Source organism: Prionailurus bengalensis, chromosome B4, assembly GCF_016509475.1.
Source record: "Prionailurus bengalensis isolate Pbe53 chromosome B4, Fcat_Pben_1.1_paternal_pri, whole genome shotgun sequence".
In the NCBI taxonomy this organism is placed as follows: Eukaryota; Metazoa; Chordata; class Mammalia; order Carnivora; family Felidae; genus Prionailurus; species Prionailurus bengalensis.
Window position 1 is genome coordinate 137,779,160 of NC_057358.1, and position 21,597 is coordinate 137,800,756.

The 21,597-nt window shown below is 38.7% G+C and overlaps 1 protein-coding gene across 4 annotated transcripts in view; it reads right to left on the reverse strand.

Moving 5' to 3' along the window:
- SMC1B (structural maintenance of chromosomes 1B) overlaps positions 1–21,597 on the reverse strand; it is a 78,231-nt gene that overhangs the window by 21,394 nt on the left and 35,240 nt on the right. For all 4 annotated transcript variants that reach the window (XM_043562889.1, XM_043562890.1, XM_043562886.1 and 1 more), the window contains 4 exons: positions 14,533–14,679; positions 6,553–6,690; positions 6,162–6,278; positions 4,653–4,759 (listed from right to left, as the gene is read on the reverse strand). In XM_043562889.1, coding sequence (XP_043418824.1) covers positions 4,653–4,759; positions 6,162–6,278; positions 6,553–6,690; positions 14,533–14,679 — 509 coding nt within the window. The remainder of the gene's footprint in view (positions 1–4,652; positions 4,760–6,161; positions 6,279–6,552; positions 6,691–14,532; positions 14,680–21,597) is intronic.

A 21,597-nucleotide genomic window follows, 5' to 3' on the forward strand; every position in this document is an offset into this window, starting at 1 on the left:
AACCTTCATGCACTGTTCGTGGGAATGCAAACTGGTACAGCCACTGTGGAAAACACAATAGAGGTTCATTTTTAAAAAGTTAAAAACAGAACTACCCTACAGTCCAGTAATCACACTACTGGGTATTTACCCTAAGAGTATGCAAACACTAATTCAAAAGAATATATGCATCCCTATGTTTACAGCAGATTTACAATAGCTAAACTTTGGAAGCAGCCCAAGTGTCCCTCAACAGAGGAATGGATAGAGAAGATGCAGTATGTATATACAATGGAATATTAGTCATAAAAAAGGATGAAATCTTGCCATTTGCAATGACCTGAATGGAGCTACTTACAGAGTATTATGCTAAGCAAAATAAGTCAGTCAGAGAAAGACAAATACAAAACAAATGAACAAAGGAAAAGAGGCAAATCAAAAAACAGACTCTTAACTAGAGAACAAGTACATGGTTACCATAGGGGAGGTGGGTGGGAGATATGTGGAATAGGTAAAGAGGATTAAGGGTAAGTACCCTTATCTTGATGAGCATACGGTGTAACACATAGAGCTGCTGAATCACTATATTGTATACGTGGAACTGCTATAACACTGCATGTCAACTACACAGGAAGTAAAAAACTTTTACAAGTAAAAATAAAAATTATATTTGATTTTTGGTCTATGTGAGATGATGGATGTTACCTAAACTTATTGCGGTAACAATTTTACAATGCATGTAACTCCGACCATTATGCTATACACCTTAAACTTAACACAGTGATGCAGGTCAATTTTATCTCAATAAAACTGAAAAAAAGAGAAGTACCTCATACAAAATAAACCAATCATCTAGATGAGTATAAGTCTAGACCTTAAATAATCTGCAATCATAAATGCTTTGTGGGGGCGCCTGGGTGGCACAGTCGGTTAAGCGGCCGACTTCAGCCAGGTCACGATCTCGAGGTCCGTGAGTTCGAGCCCCGCGTCGGGCTCTTGGGCTGACGGCTCGGAGCCTGGAGCCTGTTTCTGATTCTGTGTCTCCCTCTCTCTCTGCCCCTCCCCCGTTCATGCTCTGTCTCTCTCTGTTGCAAAAATAAATAAACGTTGAAAAAAAAAAAAAAAAATAAATGCTTTGTGTTTCCTGTTTCTGCATGACTTTGACTACTTTTAAACATAAAATGATTACACCCCTTGGGCAAAGGGACTGTCCTTTGACTTACGGTACAACCTTGTCATTGTCACTATTGTATCCTTAAATTTAGAATTTATAGTCCTATTACCAAAACAATCACATTTGAATAGATAATACATGGATGTGGTACAAAATTAAAAAGGTGCAAGAATACACAAAAAATATCTCTTTCCCACCTTGTCAGTCTTCTCAGAGGCAACCACTCTTTACGATTTCTAAACATATATGTGTACATATGTTCTCCCCCGGATTGTCATTTGTCTTGATTTTCTTCTCGGTACTGTTGCCATGCAAAACATCTTTATTTCTTTACCTTTGCATTTTATCCTTTCCTTTATGGTTCCCGGTGTTTAAGTCATACTGAAAGACCTTCTCTAATCTAAGATTATTTTTGAAAATTCCCTTATGGCTTATCCTAGTATTTTTATGCCTTCATTTTATTTACTAGAATGTTTGGCATTGATCTGAGTCTGAAGAATGAGACAGGGACCCAAGTACATTTTTCCAGGTTGGAAACACACGTATCCCAACATGATTTACTGGTAAAGTATATTTTTTCTCTACTTATATGAAATGCCAGCTTTATATTGAATTTCCCTTATAGATCTGGACTCTATTTGTGAGCAAGTACCTCAAGATTTTAATTAATCCAACTTTATACATGTTTTCAAATCTGGGAGTCCTAGTCCTTTCTCATTACCCTTTTCAGATTTTTTCTTAGCTAGTTCTGAATGTGAACTCTAGAATCAGCTTACCCAGTTTTTTTTTTTTTTTTTTTAAACCTTGTCCATACATGTGTTGAGATGAAATTATGGCTTAAATTAGGGAGAACCAACTTCTTTATAATACTGAGTCTTCCTATGAAAGAACTAGTATGCCTTTTCTTTCTTTTCTTTCTTTCCTTTGTTTCCATTTATTTATTTTTGAGAGACAGAGACAGAGCACCAGTGGGGGAGGGGCAGAGATAGAAGGAGTCAGAATCCGAAGCAGGTTCCAGGCTCCTAGCTGTCAGCACAGAGCCCAGTGCGGGGCTCGAACTCACAAACTGTGATATCATGACCTGAGCTGAAGTCGGACGCTTAACTGACTGAGCCACCCAGGTGCCCCTGCCTTTTCTTTTTATTCAACTTTATTATTTCTCTGTCTTGTTTAAATTTCTTTTTTAAAAAAAAAACTTATTTAGTTTTCAGAGGGGTGAGGGGCAGGGAGAGAGAGAGTGGAGAGAGAGAGGGAGAGGGGGAGAGAAAATCCTAAGCAGGCTCCACACTGCCAGCACAGAGCCCAATGGCTCAAACCCACGAATTGGGAGATCATGACCTGAGCCGAAATCAAGATTTGGACACTGACTGAGCCACCCAGGTGCCCCTAAAAGTTTCCTTATATACTTTCACATTTAGTAGCTTTATTCCCAAGTACCAAGTATTTTACACCTTTTTTCCTAACATAATTGAGATATTTTCTCCCTACACATTGTCTCCCTGGTAGTTTCTATATAGAAAGGCTACTAATTTTAAAATTAATTTTTATATTTTTAATCTAAAATTCTCATATTAATATTTGTATTCAGCCACATTACTGAATGCTTTTTTGTTTCTAACAGTTTTCTAGGAATTTCAATTTCTAATTTGTTTTCTAGGAATTTCTAGATATGTATCATATAACCTGCCAATAGTGGAAGTTTTGTTTCCTCCTTTGCAAATGTTTATGCCTTATTTATATTTCTTGTCTAACTCTATTGACTATTATTTCTAGGAGCACATTAGGTAACGGTGATACTGAATATTCTTCTCATTTCTGATTTTACTAGGAATACTTCTAGTGTTTTCCAACGTTACTCATGAAAACATAATGCTGATTTAGGATAAGGTATATTTTCTCATATTATAGATACCTACTCACATTTTAAGAATTTCAAATCAAGAATGGATGCTGAGGGGCGCCTGGGTGGCGCAGTCGGTTAAGCGTCCGACTTCAGCCAGGTCACGATCTCGCGGTCCGGGAGTTCGAGCCCCGCGTCAGGCTCTGGGCTGACGGCTCGGAGCCTGGAGCCTGTTTCCGATTCTGTGTCTCCCTCTCTCTCTGCCCCTCCCCCGTTCATGCTCTGCCTCTCTCTGTCCCAAAAATAAATAAACGTTGAAAAAAAAAAAAAAAATTAAAAAAAAAAAAAAAAAAAGAATGGATGCTGAATTCTGTCTAGTTCTCTTAATCATTTCTAGACTTGATTGATTTTTTTCCCCTTTGATCATTAATATGGCAAATTATAGCAATAATCCCTGATACGGAACCATCCTTTTATTTCCAGAATGAAATCCACACTGATAATGGTGGAATATTTTGCTGTTGTTGTTGCACTGCCTGTTTCCTTTTAAAACTTATTTGGTTATTTACAGGTAGGAATGATTTAGATGTATATGTACATACCTTTTTTGGATTTTTTGCATCAATATTACTCAATATTATATATATATTTTTTTAATTTTTTTTCAACGTTTATTTTTGGGACAGAGAGAGACAGAGCATGAACGGGGGAGGGGCAGAGAGAGAGGGAGACACAGAATCAGAAACTGGCTCCAGGCTCTGAACCATCAGCCCAGAGCCCGACGCGGGGCTCGAACTCACAGACCGCGAGATCGTGACCTGGCTGAAGTCGGACGCTTAACCGACTGCGCCACCCAGGCGCCCCATATATATGTTCATTTAATAAAAAGATGTTCATTTAATAAAACTTCCTCTTCTATACCATGAAGAAGTTTAAATATTGAACATTCGTTTAAATGTTAAATGTTGAAGTTCCTTATGCCTTTAAAGTTTGCTGGGATGATTCATTTGTGAAACCATACATGCCTGGTGAATTTGGGGAAGGGTGTGGTGGGCAGAAAGCTTTTTTACTTTCCTTTCTTATGGTAACTGACTTCCTCAGATTTTTCTATCCTGGTAATATGTTATTTCTTAAAAATTACAAATGGTATCCATATACATGGATATTTATAGAGAAGTAAATTACTGCCTTATTATTCTTTTAATAACTACTATGTTTGTGTAAGTATATCCTCATTCTCTTATTTCGTATATTTATGCTTTCTCTCTTTAAAAAGTTACTGAATAGGGGCGCCTGGGTGGCTCAGTCAGTTGAGCTAGCGACTTAGGCTCAGGTCCTGATCTCACCGTTCGTGGGTTCGAGCCTCGCGTCGGGCTCTGTGCTGACGGCTCGGAGCCTGGAGCCTGCATCGGATTCTGTGTCTCCCTCTCTCTCTGCCCCTCCCCCACTCATGCTCTGTCTCTCTCTGTCAGAAATAAACATTAAAAAAAAAGTTACTGAATAAAAGAATTCTATCTCTATAAGAATATGAATGTTTACTAGATATTTCTTGATGAACTGAAATAAAGATTCGTTCAGCCACAATTCCCTTAAATTAAGAAATAATAGTTACGTTTATATATGTGTAAGTTGCTTACTAACACCTTCTGATAAAAATACCTTTTTTGATCAATTTCTTGTTGCTGTTTAACATGTTTCTTCTCAAATTCACGAATATTTTCCACACCAATTTCTTCACAGAAGTGTTGGAAAATATCATCTTCAACCTTTTAAATTATTTCAAAACAACTGGTTTACTAATTAATTTTTAGAAAGTATACAGACAATGCTTAAATCTAAATTCTTCCCACCAAGAACTTCCTGTATTAGGCTAAATACGAATCTGAAAAGCATTATTGTACTCTGAGGAGCCAGTGATTTCTTTCTCTTTAACGCCACAAACGACACCCATCTATTTTCAAATTTCTTACTCTAAAAACTAAATAAGAAAGCTCATAATTGGCCTTATTAACGGTTTTGGCTTTATGAGGTGTTTAACAAAATCAGAAATATTTCCTTTACGTTAGCTACACCATAATATAACATTCTACATACATAAATAAAATATTCTTTCTATGTAAGTAATGCTATAGAGTCTTCGGCAATAGAAGCCATGAAGACTGGAACATTGAATTAAGACTCAGAAAGATCTGGAAAAACTAGAATGAGCCAAATCCCAACAAAATAACATTTAACCTCAATATCTTTAAAGCCCTGCATTTACTTATATACAATTACAGGATAAGAGAAACTTGTTGTTTTAAACAGCAGGACATGTTAAAAACTTTCAGGTTTTAGTTGAATATAAATTAAGCATGAATGTGGTATCATTCATGCAGTGGTAAGTCATAATTTACATAACTAGATAATCAAAACTATGGAGAGTTATAGTTCTATGTGTTGAGTCCCATGGTACTCTGTAGAGGTCAGACGATATTTTGGCCTTAAACTTTGTTCTGGGCGTTGATAAACAACAGAGAGCCCAGGGGATGGCTGCCAGAGCTGGTCTTAAATCCACGGTCAACATACATGATTAAAGCATTAGGGGCACTTAACCTGGAAAAAAGATAATTAAAGTAACAGAAGTGTGGTTTCAAAACCTGTGACACGAGGCAGAGCTAAAGCAATGAGTGGAAGTTACTCAGCGATGGTGTGACAGACAACTTCCTCAGGATTGGACAGGATCAACAGCGGCGTGAATTGAGCCACAAAGTTCCTGTCATGTTACCAGCAGAGGCTAGATGACCAGATCTTTGTTGCCCCAGAGGCAAGCACTGTGCCTGGTATATACAATAAACGTTCAAGAAACAATTACTGAGGGAAGAAGCAACTTTAAAAACTAATCCGAATGAAAAGTTCTTTCTTTCTCGCCGTTAAGGGCAGTGGGAGAGGAAAAAGGCCCTCATTCTTACAATGGCAAGGAGAAGAGAGCAGGAGTAAGTGTGCACTGGTCATGACCCCTCGAGAGGTGCTGCAGGGGTTCTCCAAAGCCACAAACTCATTTGGCAGACCAATAAAACCAGGCACTTATCGAACTGCTTTAGTGTATGTGCAAGAAGCCCTAAATCCGCTATCTGGTTGAGAACTCTACTCGACATGCCAATCGGTCATAAATACACGACGCGTGACCTTGTCTATCTCCTCTTGAAATTCTTCGATTCGTTGTTGCCGTTCTTTCACACCTTCACTCAACATAGTACATTGAGACTCGATGTTCAGCAGCTCACTCTGTAGCTGAGATTGCTCCTAATTACGAAAGAGAAAATTTTCTTTGTAAAATAGCTGTTTTAGCTTTGGATGGTGAAGCAAAAAAAGGTGACAGGAATCTTTTGGAATAAAAAGGGAATCCATGAGATAAGGTAACTGCAGGCACACCTGTGTATCCAGATTAACAACCATAAAAATATAATCTCAATCATGGGATAAAGTGCCGAAATCACATGGTGTTATAGATATAGAATTCCTGAAATTCTCTGTCCTGGTTCTAATCTCCACCAAGTTTTATGTAAGCCCATATTACCCGGTAAAAAGCAGCAAGTTGCTTCTTTTTAATCATCTCTAGTTCACTCTGGGAATATTTGAGTCGTGTATGAGTTCCTTGTACTAGAGTCTGTATTTGTTTCAAGTCAGCTTCCTTGCGAAGTATCTTCATGAGATCCTAACAAGGGAGAGAAACATCAGAACATTTTATAAGAGAACAGCACTTTCATTTACCAGTGATCTCATAATTCACTAATTTTTATATATAACCACACCCACGCCCCACCTTCCCTTCTTTCCTTTTTAAAATTTATTTGAGAGAGAGGGAGAAAGAGAGAGAAAGAGCCGGCAGAGGGGAGCAGAGAGAGACAGAGAGAAAGAGAGGGAGAGAGAGAGAATCCCAAGCAGGCTCCACACCAGCAGGGCTGAGCCCGATGCAGGGCTCAAACTCACGAACAGTGAGACTGTGACCTGAGCCAAAATCAAGAGTCAGACGCTTAACCGATGGGGCCCCCCAGGCACTCCCTTCTTACTCATCTTCCCTTCTTCTGATAAGAGACTGGCAACTAAGTACACAAGCCATCCGGAGTGCCCACAATGCCCTACGACAAGCACCCTAAAAAACTAACACACTTCCGAACAGGAAACAGGAATGAAAAACGAGGAATGGGAAGCGTGTGTTCCATACAAGGCACGTTAAGCGGCTGAAATGGAATCGGCCTTGCTTTTAGCGCATCCCCTTCCTCCTTCGCCCGCCCTATTTCTCAACCAGATTAACTTCCTAGTATATGTCCTTCTGTATTTTCCTCCTAGTCTTTACATGAATATATGCGTACACAGAGTCACTTGTTTTACAAGTTTAGGATCATGTTGCATATGTGTTTCTGCCTCCTGTTTTTCTCAGTTACTCACAAAAGTCAGTTGATAAAGCTCTAGATCAATTCTTTCAATGGCTGTGTGTTATTCCAGAGTGTACCTGTACCAAAATTATCCAACTGTTCTCTTAATGATGGGCTGGGTTTCTGCCACTGCCAGCAGCTGCAACAACATACTTGTATGCACACCATTAAGTGTTCACGTTTTCATTTCCATGCAATAGATCCTCAGGGTGCGATCAAGAGGTCAAATGTATTCACGTGTTTAACAGCAGCTACCGCTGCTTTCCCTAAGGCTAGAACTCTCCTTTCCATAAATAACGGAGGAGTACATGTTTCTTTACTTCTCCTCCAGCATTTATATATATTTCCAAGCCTTTACGGATAGGTATGAAGTAATCTGAATTTGCTTTGTATTCCCTTGAGTGCTATATTCTATACTGAGCATTTTTTCATGTTTATTGGCCAATGGACTTCTTTCCACAAACTGTCTAATCTTATCCTGTCCCCAGATGTTCTATCATGTCTTTTTCATGTCAACTTGGAAAGAACTCTTTGATAAGCAGAGAACCTAGTCTTCATTTTAAACTTAAAAAACTGTATACGATGGGTTTTATCCTCATTTACCTTTTTTACATTCAGGCGTTTAATCTGGAATTTATTTTTGTGTTATAACACGGGGCATAGCATTACTTTCTCTAGATATGCCAATGCCATTTACTAAACCATCTGTCCTTTTCCCACCAAACTGAAACATCATCTTTGTTGTACACTAAGTTCTCAGTATACTGGGAGTATTTCTGGAACTCCTCTTCTGTTTCATTAGTCTGTCCATCCCTATGTCAATAATGCATCAGCTTGACTGCAATGGCTTCTCATGGTATATTCTGTGCACCAGCAAGAGAAGGTCTACCTTCCCCACTTTTGTCACATATTTTCTTTTACTAATCTTAGGGAATTCTTCATTTGTAAAAATTAGAACGTCATTTTATCAAGTTAAAAAGTCCTCAGTAAGGGGCACCTGGGTGGTTCAGATAGTTAAGCGTCGGACTTCAGCTCACGTCATGATCTTGTGGTTTGTGGATTTGAGCCCCGCATTGGGCTCTGGGCTGACAGCTCAGAGCCTGGAGCCTGCTTCGAATTGTGTGTGTGTCTCTCTCTCTGCCCCTCTCCTTCTCACCTCTGCCCCGCTCTCTCTAAGATAAGTAACATTTCAAAAAGTTTAAAAAGAGATTCTGTGTTTAAAAAAATCCTCAATAACATGAAAATTTCTTTTTCAATGTTTATTTTTGAGAGCGAGCAAGCAAGCATGAATGGGGGAGGGGCAGAGAGAAAGGGAGGCACAGAATCCAAAGCAGGCTCCAGGCTCCTAGCTGTCAGCACAGAGCCCGATGCGGGGCTCGAACTCACAAACCTGTGAGATCGTGACCTGAGCTGAAGTCGGATGCTTAACCAACTGAGCCACCCAGGCACCCCTCCTCAATATTTTAATTAAAATTGTATTTAGTTTTATATTAATTAGAAGATTTCTAACCCAAGAATATAGTATGCCTTTCCTCTTTGTGTTTTTCATTAAGATTTATTTTCTAGAAAAATTTTTTAATCTTTATTTGAGAGAGAGAGAGAGAGAGAGCACAAGTTGGGAAGGGGCAGAGACAGAGAGGGAGAGAGAACTCCAAGCAGGCTCTGTGCTGTTCACGCAGAGACCAACATGGAACTTGAACCCATGAACCCTGAGATCATAGCCTGAGCTAAGATGGAGAGTAGGACGCTTAACCGACTGAGCCACCCAGGTGCCCCAGTTACTGTGTCTTTAGGTTTACAGTTATTCCTATTGTGAGAATCTTTTCCCACTTTTAGATGTTTTTTGATAATCCAGAGAAAAACTAGAGTTTTGTTTATCTACATAGCCCTCCCATTAGCTTATTAAATCTAGTAGTTTCAAAACTATAATCCTATTATCAGAAAAAAGTTAGTTTTTTTCTTTTCAAAGATTTATACAAATTTCATTTGTGCCTAACTATATTTACCATAATTTCCAAGACATTATGTAATAATGTTGATAATAGATATCTCAGTCTACTTCCTAATTTTAACACGGCTTTAATGTTTCACCATTTAAGCAATTACACCTGTTAGGTTTGGGTAAAAGCTATTTATTTAAATCATTTCCACCATTTACTCTTTTAGTCAGCACTTTAATTAGAGCTACCTGCTGAACTTTACCAAATACATTTTTACATATAATGATAGGATTTTTCTCCTGCCTTCGATTTGTTATTATAATGGATTATGTTGATTGATCACTTAATATTGAAATGCCCATGTTTTCCTGGAACAAATGCTATTCAGGCAGATGTATTTTTCTGTTACTACATCACTGAATTCTCTATATTGATATTTGATTTGAGAATTATGCATTTATATTCACAGCAGAAGTCATTTCCCAGTTTTATTTTTTGTATTATCTTCATAATATTTGAAATTTAAGTTATACTAACTTTATAAAATAAGCTGGCAAGTTCCATCCTTTTCTATAATCTAGGATGCCTTAGTGAAGATTAGAATTATATTAGAAGTCACCTGGAAACCCACGAGGCCCAGAATCCTTGTCTCAATTGTGGTGAAACACATAGAACATTCACCATCTTTACCATTTTCAAGTGTGCAGTTCAGTGGTGTCTAAGTTGCATGTCTGTTGTTGTGTGGCCCTTCTCCAGAAGTCTTTTCATCTTGTAAAACTAAAACTTTTGCCCACTGAAGAACTTTATGCTCAGTGAACAACAACAGTCCGTTCTCCGCACTCCCGAGCCCCGGCACCTGGCAGTCTACTTTCTGTCTCTATGAATCTGACTACTCTAGGGGCCTCACGTACGTGGAATCCTACAGTATTCGTCTTTTTGCGACTGGCTTATTTCATGTAGCATCACGTCCTCAGGTTTCCACCGTGTAGCAGGTGTTGGAATTTCCTCCCTTTTTAAGGATGAGTATTTCAGTGCATGTACAGAACACATTTGTTTGTCCATTCATCCAGCGATGAACACTTGGGTTGCTTCTACTTTTTGTCTGTTGTGAATAATACCGTTAGGAACATGGGTGTACAACTATCTCTTCTAGACCCTGCTTTCAATTCCTTGGAGTATATACCCAGAAGCAGAATTACTGGATCATACAATGATTCTAGTTTGAATGTTTAAAGGAGCCACCATACTGTCTTCCACAGCTGCTATTTTACATTCTGGGCGTGTTTATTCAATGGTGGGTCACCCAGCTAGCAGTGGCTTAAAAAAAATGTGGGTTTATTTTTCTCACACAAAAGCAGTGCGATGCAGGCTGATGCAGTTCCTCGACAACGGCATCTAACTTTTAGTTTCCTAGTACAGTGGCTTTATCCTCATGCTTGCTGCCTCTTGGTGCAAGATGGCTGCTGCCTCCCCAGGCCTCTTGACTGAATTCCGGTAAGGAAGAAGAAAACGCAAGTGACTACCAACAATTCCATCTGTATCTCTAAAACGGTCACGTGGCCACTGGTAGCTACAATGAAATTTAGGAAATCAAGTTGTCTTAGTTTTTTTATGATTCTGTAATAGAGCCAAGCAAGAAAGGAAGATGTTATGGATGGGGCCTGGCCAGCAGACTGCACCACTGCCTAACTTTTCAAATGTCCCACTTCTTTTCTAGTTGGTCGGTCTCTCTGTCTATCTATCTATCTATCTATCTATCTATCTATCTATCTATCTATCTATCTATCTATCTATGTGTGTGTATGTATGTATGTATGTATGTATGTATCTACCTATCTTCTTTTAAGTAGGCTTCATACCCAGAACAGAGCTCAGTGTGGAGTTTGAACTCATGACCGTGAGATCAAGATTTGAACTGAGATCAAGAGTTGGACACTTAACTGAGCCACCCAGGCGTCCCTATATTTATTTTTATATTCTTAATTATATTTTTCTGAAAATATCCCATTTCTTTCAGATTTTTTATTTTGTTATTACATAGTTATTTGCTTTTAAGATTCTCTTTAAATGATTTTAATTTTCTCATTTGCAGGCTGTATATTTTTGCTTCTAATTTTTCCTCCCTTTATTAAAATTGCAATTTCTTAGCCTTTCAAAAGAACAGCTTTTAGATTCACTAGTCTTTTTTCTATTTTGACTTGTTCTCTAATTAATTTTAGCTTAAAAAATTGCATTATAAGTTTTTTCTGTTTATTTTGTTGCTGTTGTTCTAATTTCTTAAAGTAATAAATGCCCTTATATTGAATCTTTCTTCTGAAGGTATTTCCTCTTGATGTAGCTTTTATATGTCTCACAGACTTCCCATTTACCACTTTAGAGACATGTTGTGATTTGCCTTTTCATTACTTCTTTGATCCCAAAACTACCTATAAGTACATTTCTTAATTTCTATGCAAACGAAAATTTTTTTAGTTGTTACTTCTAACTTAATTTAATTATAATCAAGGTGACCTTTTAAAAACCTATTGAGATTTCTATTATGGACAAGTATATGATCAGTTTTTATAATTATTTCATGGATATTTTAAATAATATCTCACATTTATTGAGTACTTTGATCAGTGTTCTATAAAGTTTACATTTATTCACCCACTTAATCCTCTTAACAGTGCTATGAAGGTGCTTTGTTACCCCCAGTCTCAGTTCAGGGTCCAGGGGAGGAGGCCAACCATAAGGAAATCTGGAAGGTGATAGAAATGTTCTAAATATGATTGTGGGGGCAATTACATGACTACATACAACCGTCAAAACATACTGAATCACACACTTAAAATTGGTGCCTATTACTGTATATAAATTACACCTCATTAAAGCCAACAAAAAGTCACACAATATATTTACAACATATATGACTAAGAATTAATTTACTTATACAAATAATTCTTTTTTTTTAATGTTTTCTATTATTATTTTTTTTTTAATTTTTTTTTTCAACGTTTATTTATTTTTGGGACAGAGAGAGACAGAGCATGAACGGGGGAGGGGCAGAGAGAGAGGGAGACACAGAATCGGAAACAGGCTCCAGGCTCCGAGCCATCAGCCCAGAGCCTGACGCGGGGCTCGAACTCACGGAGTGCGAGATCGTGACCTGGCTGAAGTCGGACGCTTAACCGACTGCGCCACCCAGGCGCCCCTCTATTATTTATTTTTGAGAGCGAGCGAGCGAGCGAGCGAGCCAGGGCACACACAAGTGTGGGAGGGGCAGAGAGCAAAAGAGACACACACACAGAATCCGAGGCAGGCTCCAGGCTCCAAGCTGTCAGCGCAGAGCCCTACACAGGGCTCAAACCCACGAACCATGAGATCATGACCTAAGCCGAAGCCGGATGCTTAACCGACTGAGCCACCCAGGTGCCCCCAAAATAATTCTTAAAGTAGGTAATAAAATAACAAGCAGCCTAATAGAAAAATGTGCACAAGAAATAAGTACTTTATAGCAGAAATTACAAAGAACCAATGAATATATGAGGAAATGCTCAACCTCAGTTATAATTTAAGAAATGCATATTCAAACAATCAGATATTTTTTTTAACCAATCAGATTGGCAAAGATTAAAAATCTGTTAATATCCAATGTAGCCCTCTAGGGATATACACATTCTACTATAGGTTTTCTTTTGATGGGAATTTAGTAACATACATACCCTTAGACCTGGAAATTCCACTTACAGGAATTCATCTTAGAGATGTATTTATACAAAGATATTTTATTTATTTATCTACTGTTTATTTTTGAGAGAGACAGAGCGTGAGCGGGGGAGGGGCAGAGAGTGAGGGAGACCCAGAATCCAAAGCAGGCTCCAGGCTCTGAGCTGTCAGCACAGAGCCTGATGTGGGGTTTGAACTCACGAACCGTGAGATCATGCCCTGAGCTGAAGTCGGACGCTTAACTGTATGAGCCACCCAGGCGCCCCCAAATAAAGGTATTTTAAAGAATATCAACAAACATGTATACAGTACTCACACATGCCAGATACCATTTTAAGTATTTTAACTGGATTATCTGATTGAATCCTTAAAATAACCCTAAAGGGAAGGTACTTTTATTCTCCCCATTTTACAGGCAGGAAAACTAAGATACAATGGGGTTAGGTATCTGGCCCAAGGTCATACTGCCAGCAAGTGGCAGAGCCAGGATTCAAACTCAGGCAGTGTGGCTACAGAATTTATCCTCCTAGGTACTTTGTTTTTCATCCTCTAAAGAACATGTAATGAGGGGCACCTGGGTAGCTCAGTTGGTTAAGCGTCCAACTCTTGACTTTGTCTCAGGTCACGATCTCCCAGTTTGTGAGTTCGAGCCTTGCATCAGGCTCTGTGCTGACAGTGCGGAACCTGCTTGGGATTCTGTCTCCCTCCCTCTCAGCCCCTCCTCCACTTGCTCGCTCTCTCTCTCTCTCTCTCTCAAAGTAAATAAAAATAAACTTAAAAAAAATTTTTTTTAATGTATAATGATGCATCATTTGTAATAGCAAAAACCAACACATCCATTATTGGAGACTGGTGCAATAAACACAATCTATATAATGAAATACCAGGCAGGATTCATTAAAAATAAGTGGTTCTCCGGGAGCCTGGGTGGCTCAGTCGGTTAAGCGTCCGACTTCCGGCTCGGGTCATGATCTCGTGAGTTCGAGCCCCATGTCAGGCTCTGTGCTGACAGCTTGGAGCCTGGAGCCTGCTTCGGATCCTGTGTCTCCCTCTCTCTCTGCCCCTCCCCCGCTCGCATTCTTTCTCTCCGCCAAAATAAATAATAAACATTTAAAATAAAAAAGTCATTCTCTGTATGCTAAGATGAAAACGTGTCCATGTCATAACATTAAATGAAAAAGCTTGTTGCCAACATTATTTGTAGCAAAAGTCTATCATAAAACAAGTAGAAAAAATAATATATTTACTTACATATACAGAGAAAATTTCCAGAGGCTATATATCAGACTGTGTTTAGCAAATATCATGGAGATGTAAGGATAGGTAAGAGAAAGATTTTTATATTTTAATTTATTCTATTTTGCTTTACTTGAATTTTTTTAAACAGGCATAGTCCTTGTATTAGTCCAAAAATTTGTGTAAAAACACAATTACTCTCCTTAGTATGCCACAATGTCTACAGCATGGGCTTACCTTTAATTCCTGGATCAGCTGGGTTCTTCTGTCTCTTAAGTTCTTTATCTCCTTCTCATCCCAGCATCTAGCCTTGTATTTTAAGTCACTTGATCCTCCAGAGATCACCCCAGATTTTAAAAATAATGTTCCATCAAGAGCTACTGTCTGTAAAATTAAAAACATTTTATCCTGGAGAGATGTACATAAGGAAGATAAAGATTGGACATAATATGGAAATTTTTCCAGCTGAGAATTTATAGATGAGAAAAACCACTTAATGAAATTTATGAATAAAATACCCAACTTATGAAGGGACAGACACTAGCCAATAAATGAACCACAAATACAAGTCCTGTTTTGCTAAGGCCCAAAGCAATTCTAGGCAACAGATTAGCAGCCATTAAAAAGTTTCAAAGTAAACTGTACGTTAGTTCCAAACATATTCAATAATGAGAGGCAAATTTGGTATCAAATAGTTTGCATTATATATTCCTGTGTTTTGAAGAATTTCTTACCACATGCCAGTGGCATATTATGAAAACAGCCTTAGATACCAAGCATATCACATTCTCCCCGATGCAAAGGAAACCGGGAGGAAGAAAAAAATTTAAACAGAGTCAGAGGTACAAAATAGCTTCAAGTTTATAGTCCAGTGAGTAATCATATGCTTTATGCAGTAAATGATTCTCAGTGTTTTGCAAATGTTTCTAATTACTTGGTGAAAGCAGGTGCAGACCAACTGTGTAAGACTAAAACCATGCAATGTGAGCTAAAAAAAAAAAAAAAAAAGTCAACAAATAGGAATCTCATTCATTCCTTCATTCAGACAAACATTCCCTGCGTGCTACTGTGTTTGAGACGTTCCATACCGGGGACCGGAGTGACCAAAGAAGTGACATATGGTACTGACCCTCAGCAAATCACTCTCGTGGGGAAAAGAAACATATCATTACAACATAAAGCGATGAGAAGCTAGAATCATACTCAGAATAATCTGGAAGCATAAAACTGGAGGATTCCAACCCAGCTGCTCTGCAGAAGGCTTCTTGAAGAGGCGAAGGCTTCCACTGTATCTTATCAGAGGAACTAGTTAGACGTTAACTAGCTATATTTACCAGAAAACTCAGTTTATTTCTGTCTCACAATTACAGAGGTACGCGTTCCAGGGTTTTTACGGTGACGCCAGAGTTAACAAAAACCCAGACTCCTGACAGAATATTGCTGTACCATCCTTAGTATTTGGATCACTCTTCAAGGGAGACAGCCTTGTTATCTTCTGGAAGGCTTCAGGGGCTCCTTTCCTTCCCAACTGTCGGCTTGGCGATCAGTTTGCTCATGGTCTGAAATGGCTCTGGGGAAAACGTCACATCTTCACTGGATAGCAACAGCAGTGGCATGGAGACTGAGCTCCTAACGGGAGGCTCTCTCTGAGCGGGAGGGCAGTTTGGGAAGCCCACTGGTACACACCTTGCTGACTCCTCTGACTTCTTCACAATGTGCAGTGATATGGAGGCAGCATCCCTCTCTGGGAACACTTGCAGCTCGGGCTATGTCTGCCTGGCCAAACCGTGTTTCACTCACACTGAAGGAAAGGTGAAGAACCACATAGGCTCCTCTCCTTTTCTGCTTTTAAGTTCTCCACAAAGCTTACTTTACGTTTCCACTATGTGTCACTAGTGATGTGCATGTCTGAATCTCTTACGTGACCGTTTCAAAGTCATTTGGTAGTCCAGGAGAATCCTACAGCTCCAGCTACGGTGTCTACGTTTCACAAAAGGAGGTAAAAGTTCTATTAAGAAACTTTCCTGGCAGGACTCCTGATGACTGCCATTTACTTCCAATTGTCCCTCCTAGACTGTCACGCAGGAAGATCAGGCTTCTGTTAGTAAGGAAAACAGGGAAAGGGATACTAAGCAGGCAACTGCAGTCTCTGACACACACAGGTAGGAGGTAGCCCAGAAAAGGGCGGTGGTGGAATGCAGGCAGCGGGGCACGGACACACAGACTGTGCGTACGTGCGTGTGTCACAGGGGTGGGATGGAGACAGAGGCAACGTGAGTTTGGAATTCCTAGAGAGTAACGCGACAGTGAAGGAATAGCACAGAGGTACGGCTAGCAGGCAGGGCAGATCGTGGAGCTCTTTGTGTGCCCTCACGGGAAAGTGGGGACTGAACACCACTAAGGACCAGGGAGTCTATGGAGGGCGCGGAGGGGATTAACACGGAATGGGATGGTAGCACATAGGAGACAGAAGTGATCAGACATGAGCTTTAAACAGACCATTCTGGCAATTATGTGAAAAACAGACTGGTCCAATAGACTGGGATTGTAGAGGTTATGAGGAAATCCTTGGGGAAAAACCAGAACTTCATTTAGCTAGAATAGTGGTACCAAGAATTAAATACAGGAGATCAAGATTTAGAAAGAACATTAATTTAGTTTCAGACATACTGATTTTACAGTGCTTGTAGGCTAGTATTTTATTTACTTATTTATAACGCATATTTTGATTACTTTCTAAAAGAAATTAATTTTATAAATCATAATAAAGATTATAATAAATATAAATATGCAGTAAGATAGCCCCAAATAATAACTAGAGATAAGAAATTATACTAGGTGGAAAAAGAACCAAATATAATAATCCATAATGAGAAATCACTGAAAAAGAGAAAATGAGAAATCACTGAATTCAGTTAAGCAAGCAGAAAAACAAAAATTATTCAATATATGATATTGGGATAGGTAATTAACCATTTAGGGGAAAAAGCTAATACCTATACCTAATAATACACATCAAAATAAATTTCAGATTAAGATTAAAATTCAGAACCAAAAAACATGAGAAAAATTAAGTAAATATCTATTTGATTTTATAGTAAAGACCCCATTAAACATGTAAAAACAATACTTACAAAAGTTAAGAATGATAGAACTGCTTCCTAAACATATGGCTTATATACCACAGGACGCACTAGAGCTTGCTAGGGTATGGTTGCCAGGTTTAGCAAAGAGAGAAGCAGCACACCCAGTTACATGTGAATCTCAGATAAACAATGAAAAAAATTTTAACATAGGTGGTATGTCCGAACATTTTCTCTGGTAACTCTAGGAGACAAGTTAGGGATGGCTTTCATTTTCCTTTTTGAGCTCTATTTTCCCAAATCTCTGAATTGCACATTTATTAACTTGTATATCTGATATACAAAAGCCAAACATAACAGTGAGGAAAAACCTCACCGGGGCTGGCGTGGAGAGGGGCACAAAGAGCTCTGCGCTAACGAGAATCTGCCATATCGTGCATGGGAGTACAACGCCAGCGCCCTCTTCCCAGCTACAAGTCAACTTCTCCTCTTTGAGCAGGGGTAGTTTTCTGAGGCTCTTTTTACTTCATTGCTTGGTTGGCTGCTGCTGTTGTTACTACAACGGTTTACTACTGCATAGAACGTGCTCGGCACAGTACAGAGATGCTGTTTAGTTCTATGTTCACAACCCCATTAAGTAGATACTATTTCCATTGTACAGATAGGGACCAAAAGATATTAGGTAACTTGCCTAAGGCCATACACAGGGACCAAAGCCCAAGTCGGTCGAACATCTATCCCCGTGTTCTCACCCACCATGTTATACACTTCCTTGAATTCCAAAAACATTGTGAGCACCAATCACAGAATTATGAATCTTACTTGTTTTAATAGTTTCTAGGTTTATTAAAATAACTTATTTCTTCACAAGGTAAACGTTATCTCCAACAACCTATTTTCATTTGATCTACAGTCAAATTCCTATTCCAGAGGACTATAATTATAACTTCCAGCCGGCAATTTCCTTAACTTAAATCTTACATTAGTTGGTCAGGGTAGTAATCCTAGTCAGGGGTCACATTCCTGAAAAATACCTTGGCTGGCACAGTTGGAATTTCATGACAGAAGAGTGGGAGGAATTTTTAAATAACACTAAATGAAACTTCTAGAGAGTATGTGCTAGAAAAAAATTCTTAGGCATTAAACACTTATTCTGCAGGATTACCAACCAATCCACCGAATCAGCTTCAACTGTTTCAAGAATAGCGTTTCAGTCTTATAAACTGCTAAGGTAGATTCTCCCATAAATCTTTGTGTTATGCAGATTCTACATATTTTTAACGTTCCCTTTCAGTGGTATGAAAAATAATATACTTTAACATTTTATTTCTGAATGGAAAAGACATTCACTGAATTCAAAATCCAAAAGATACAAGACTGTAGAGTGAAAAATTTCCCTGGCCCCTACCACCCACATGCCCTCCCCAGAGGTTATCAGTGATGTGATTTTCTTACGCATTCTCCCAGAATGTTCTTGCATAAACAGATGCATGCAAACATCTCTTATTTCCCCCAGTGTTTTACACACATGGTAACACACTACACACTAGTCTACATATGACTTTTTTAAAAAACTGAATAGATCTTGGAGGTGGTCTCATACTTGTACATAAAGGACTTCATTCTTATTTAAGGTTGCACATTATCAGTATTCCATTCTATGAACACACTACTTTCATTGAATTAGTCTTGTCTGGAATGTTTCCCATTTTTCCTGTTACACAGAATGGTTCAATAAATAAATCATTTCATGTACATGTGAGTTCATCTGTGTGTGAAGTTCCTAACAAGTACAACTGGTAGAACGGCCCTTCGCGGAGCTGATAGGACTTTTATACTCTCAGAGCAGGGGATGGAAGCGTTTCTCTCCTCACACGGTGTTAGCAAACCTTCCAATGTTTATCAACCCGACAGGTGAAAAAGCATTGAGTGTAGTTTTAGTTGGCATTTCCCATATAAAGGGAGAATGAGTTTTCACATATAAGAGCAATTATATTTCCTTTCACGACAATACGCTTGTTCAAATCCTTCATCCATTTTTCTGCTTTGTGTTCTTTTTTTCCATCGATTTATAGGAAAATTTGCTCTTTACTCTGAGCTGCAAATATTATCCCTGGTTTGCCATGTCTTTTGATTTTGCTTGTGGTTTGTGCCATGCAGAAATTTTTATGTGAATTTACCCATCTTTTATGGCTTTGGGTTTTTTTTTGTCATAGTGAAAAGGTCTTACTATCTCTGACATTAAGAATAAAGCCCCGGGGCGCCTGGGTGGCTCAGCGGGTTGATCGACTGACTTCGGCTCAGGTCATGATCTCGTGGTTCGTGGGTTTGAGCCCCGTGTCAGGCTCTGTGCTGACAGCTCAGAGCCTAGAGCCTGCTTCTGATTCCGTGTCTCCCTCTTTCTCTGCCCCTCCCGCACTTATGCTCTGTCTGTCTCTCAGAAATAAACATTAAAAAAAATTAAAGGGGCGCCTGGGTGGCGCAGTCGGTTAAGCGTCCAACTTCAGCCAGGTCACGATCTCACGGTCCGTGAGTTTGAGCCCCGCGTCGGGCTCTGGGCTGATGGCTCGGAGCCTGGATCCTGTTTCCGATTCTGTGTCTCCCTCTCTCTCTGCCCCTCCCCCGTTCATGCTCTGTCTCTCTCTGTCCCAAAAATAAATAAAAAACATTGAAAAAAAAATTAAAAAAAAAAAAAAAGCCCCCATGCTTTCTCTTAGTAGACTTACAGTTTCATTTCTCGCATTTATATTTTGAATCCATCTGAAATATATTCTGATATAAGGTATGAAATTTAGATTCAATTATGTTCTGTTCTAGATGGTGCCCAGTTTTTAAATTTTTTTTTTTAATGTTTATTATTTATTTTTGAGAGAGAGACAGAGAGTGGGGAGTGGCACAGAGACAGAGGAAGACACAGGATCCGAAGGAGCTCCAGGCTCTGAGTGGTCAGCCACAGAGCCCGATGCAGGGCTCGAACTCACGAACCGTGAGATCGTGACCTGAGTTGAAGTTGGACACTTAACCGACTGAGCCACCCAGGCGCCCTGGTACCCAGTTTTTTCAATTTACTGTAGCCTGCATTTTATTTTGTTTAATGTGCATAATTTTTGGAAAAATGATCTTTTCACAAATTACTAGCTAGCTAATGACAGTTTTCTGGGTCTGTTTTTGCTAACCATGTTAAAAACATAAATATATCTTTCCATATACTTTTTAAAGTAAGTCACCCAACTTATGGGAAAGGAAACAAATTATTATTGTTTCTCTGGTTAAGGGGAATGGATGGAATAATCGCATGCATTTAAAGAGAGTCCAGATTTTAAAATGTTGTTATATAAATTTAAAAATATTTAGAAATTGAGTTATCATAAAAATCTTGATGACCAAACTATAGCTAGCAGAACTGCTATAACTTATATGATGTAGTTCATATATACTGTGTAGATTATAAACTAGCCCAAATATCATTTTGTGACGTCACTTGCAGTATTTGAATTGAAAAACATTTTAAACCCAATATCAAGTCTGTAGAAAGATATCAAGTCCACGGAAAACCAAAAGCACACATTGAAGACATTTTCTGTGAAATGTGACGTCTACACAGAAAATTCTTTAAGTGGAACAGGAAGAAGACAAAGTCCCTGAAATATACTTAAGATACAAGTAAGACAAATGAAGCTAATTAAAATTTTGAAATAATGAAAAGAATGAGAGACAGCCTAGAGGAGTAAGGCGTGAACAAGATACAGGGCCGCGAAAGTTCGTTGAATGAAAGAATAAACAGTCTTATCTTCATGTGACCTCTTTAAATTGACCATACAAATCTTCAAAATCAATTTTACAAACATACAAAAATCAACTGTAGTATAAATAGGTAGCAAAATATCTTAGTAGCTCACTCATGATACCTCCTTAAATTTAATGTGTAGAAGTCAATGACAGTGATCAAATTACGATTACTGAAAGAAGTACTAAAATGTATGAGACATTAATCATGTTAGGTAAGTTAATAAACTCAATACTGGAAATTCCTACTTCTCGTAACAATAGCCTATTTTGTATTAATTTGCAATTCTGGACATTCCAGATCTGATGTGTAAATTAGCTTAGTACTAAATAAACAAGTAACTGGCACTTTTTGAGAGCTATTTGCTAGGCACTGAAATGGCATTTTGCATGTTATTACTTAATTTGACCCTCTAGCCCTACGAAATGGGTA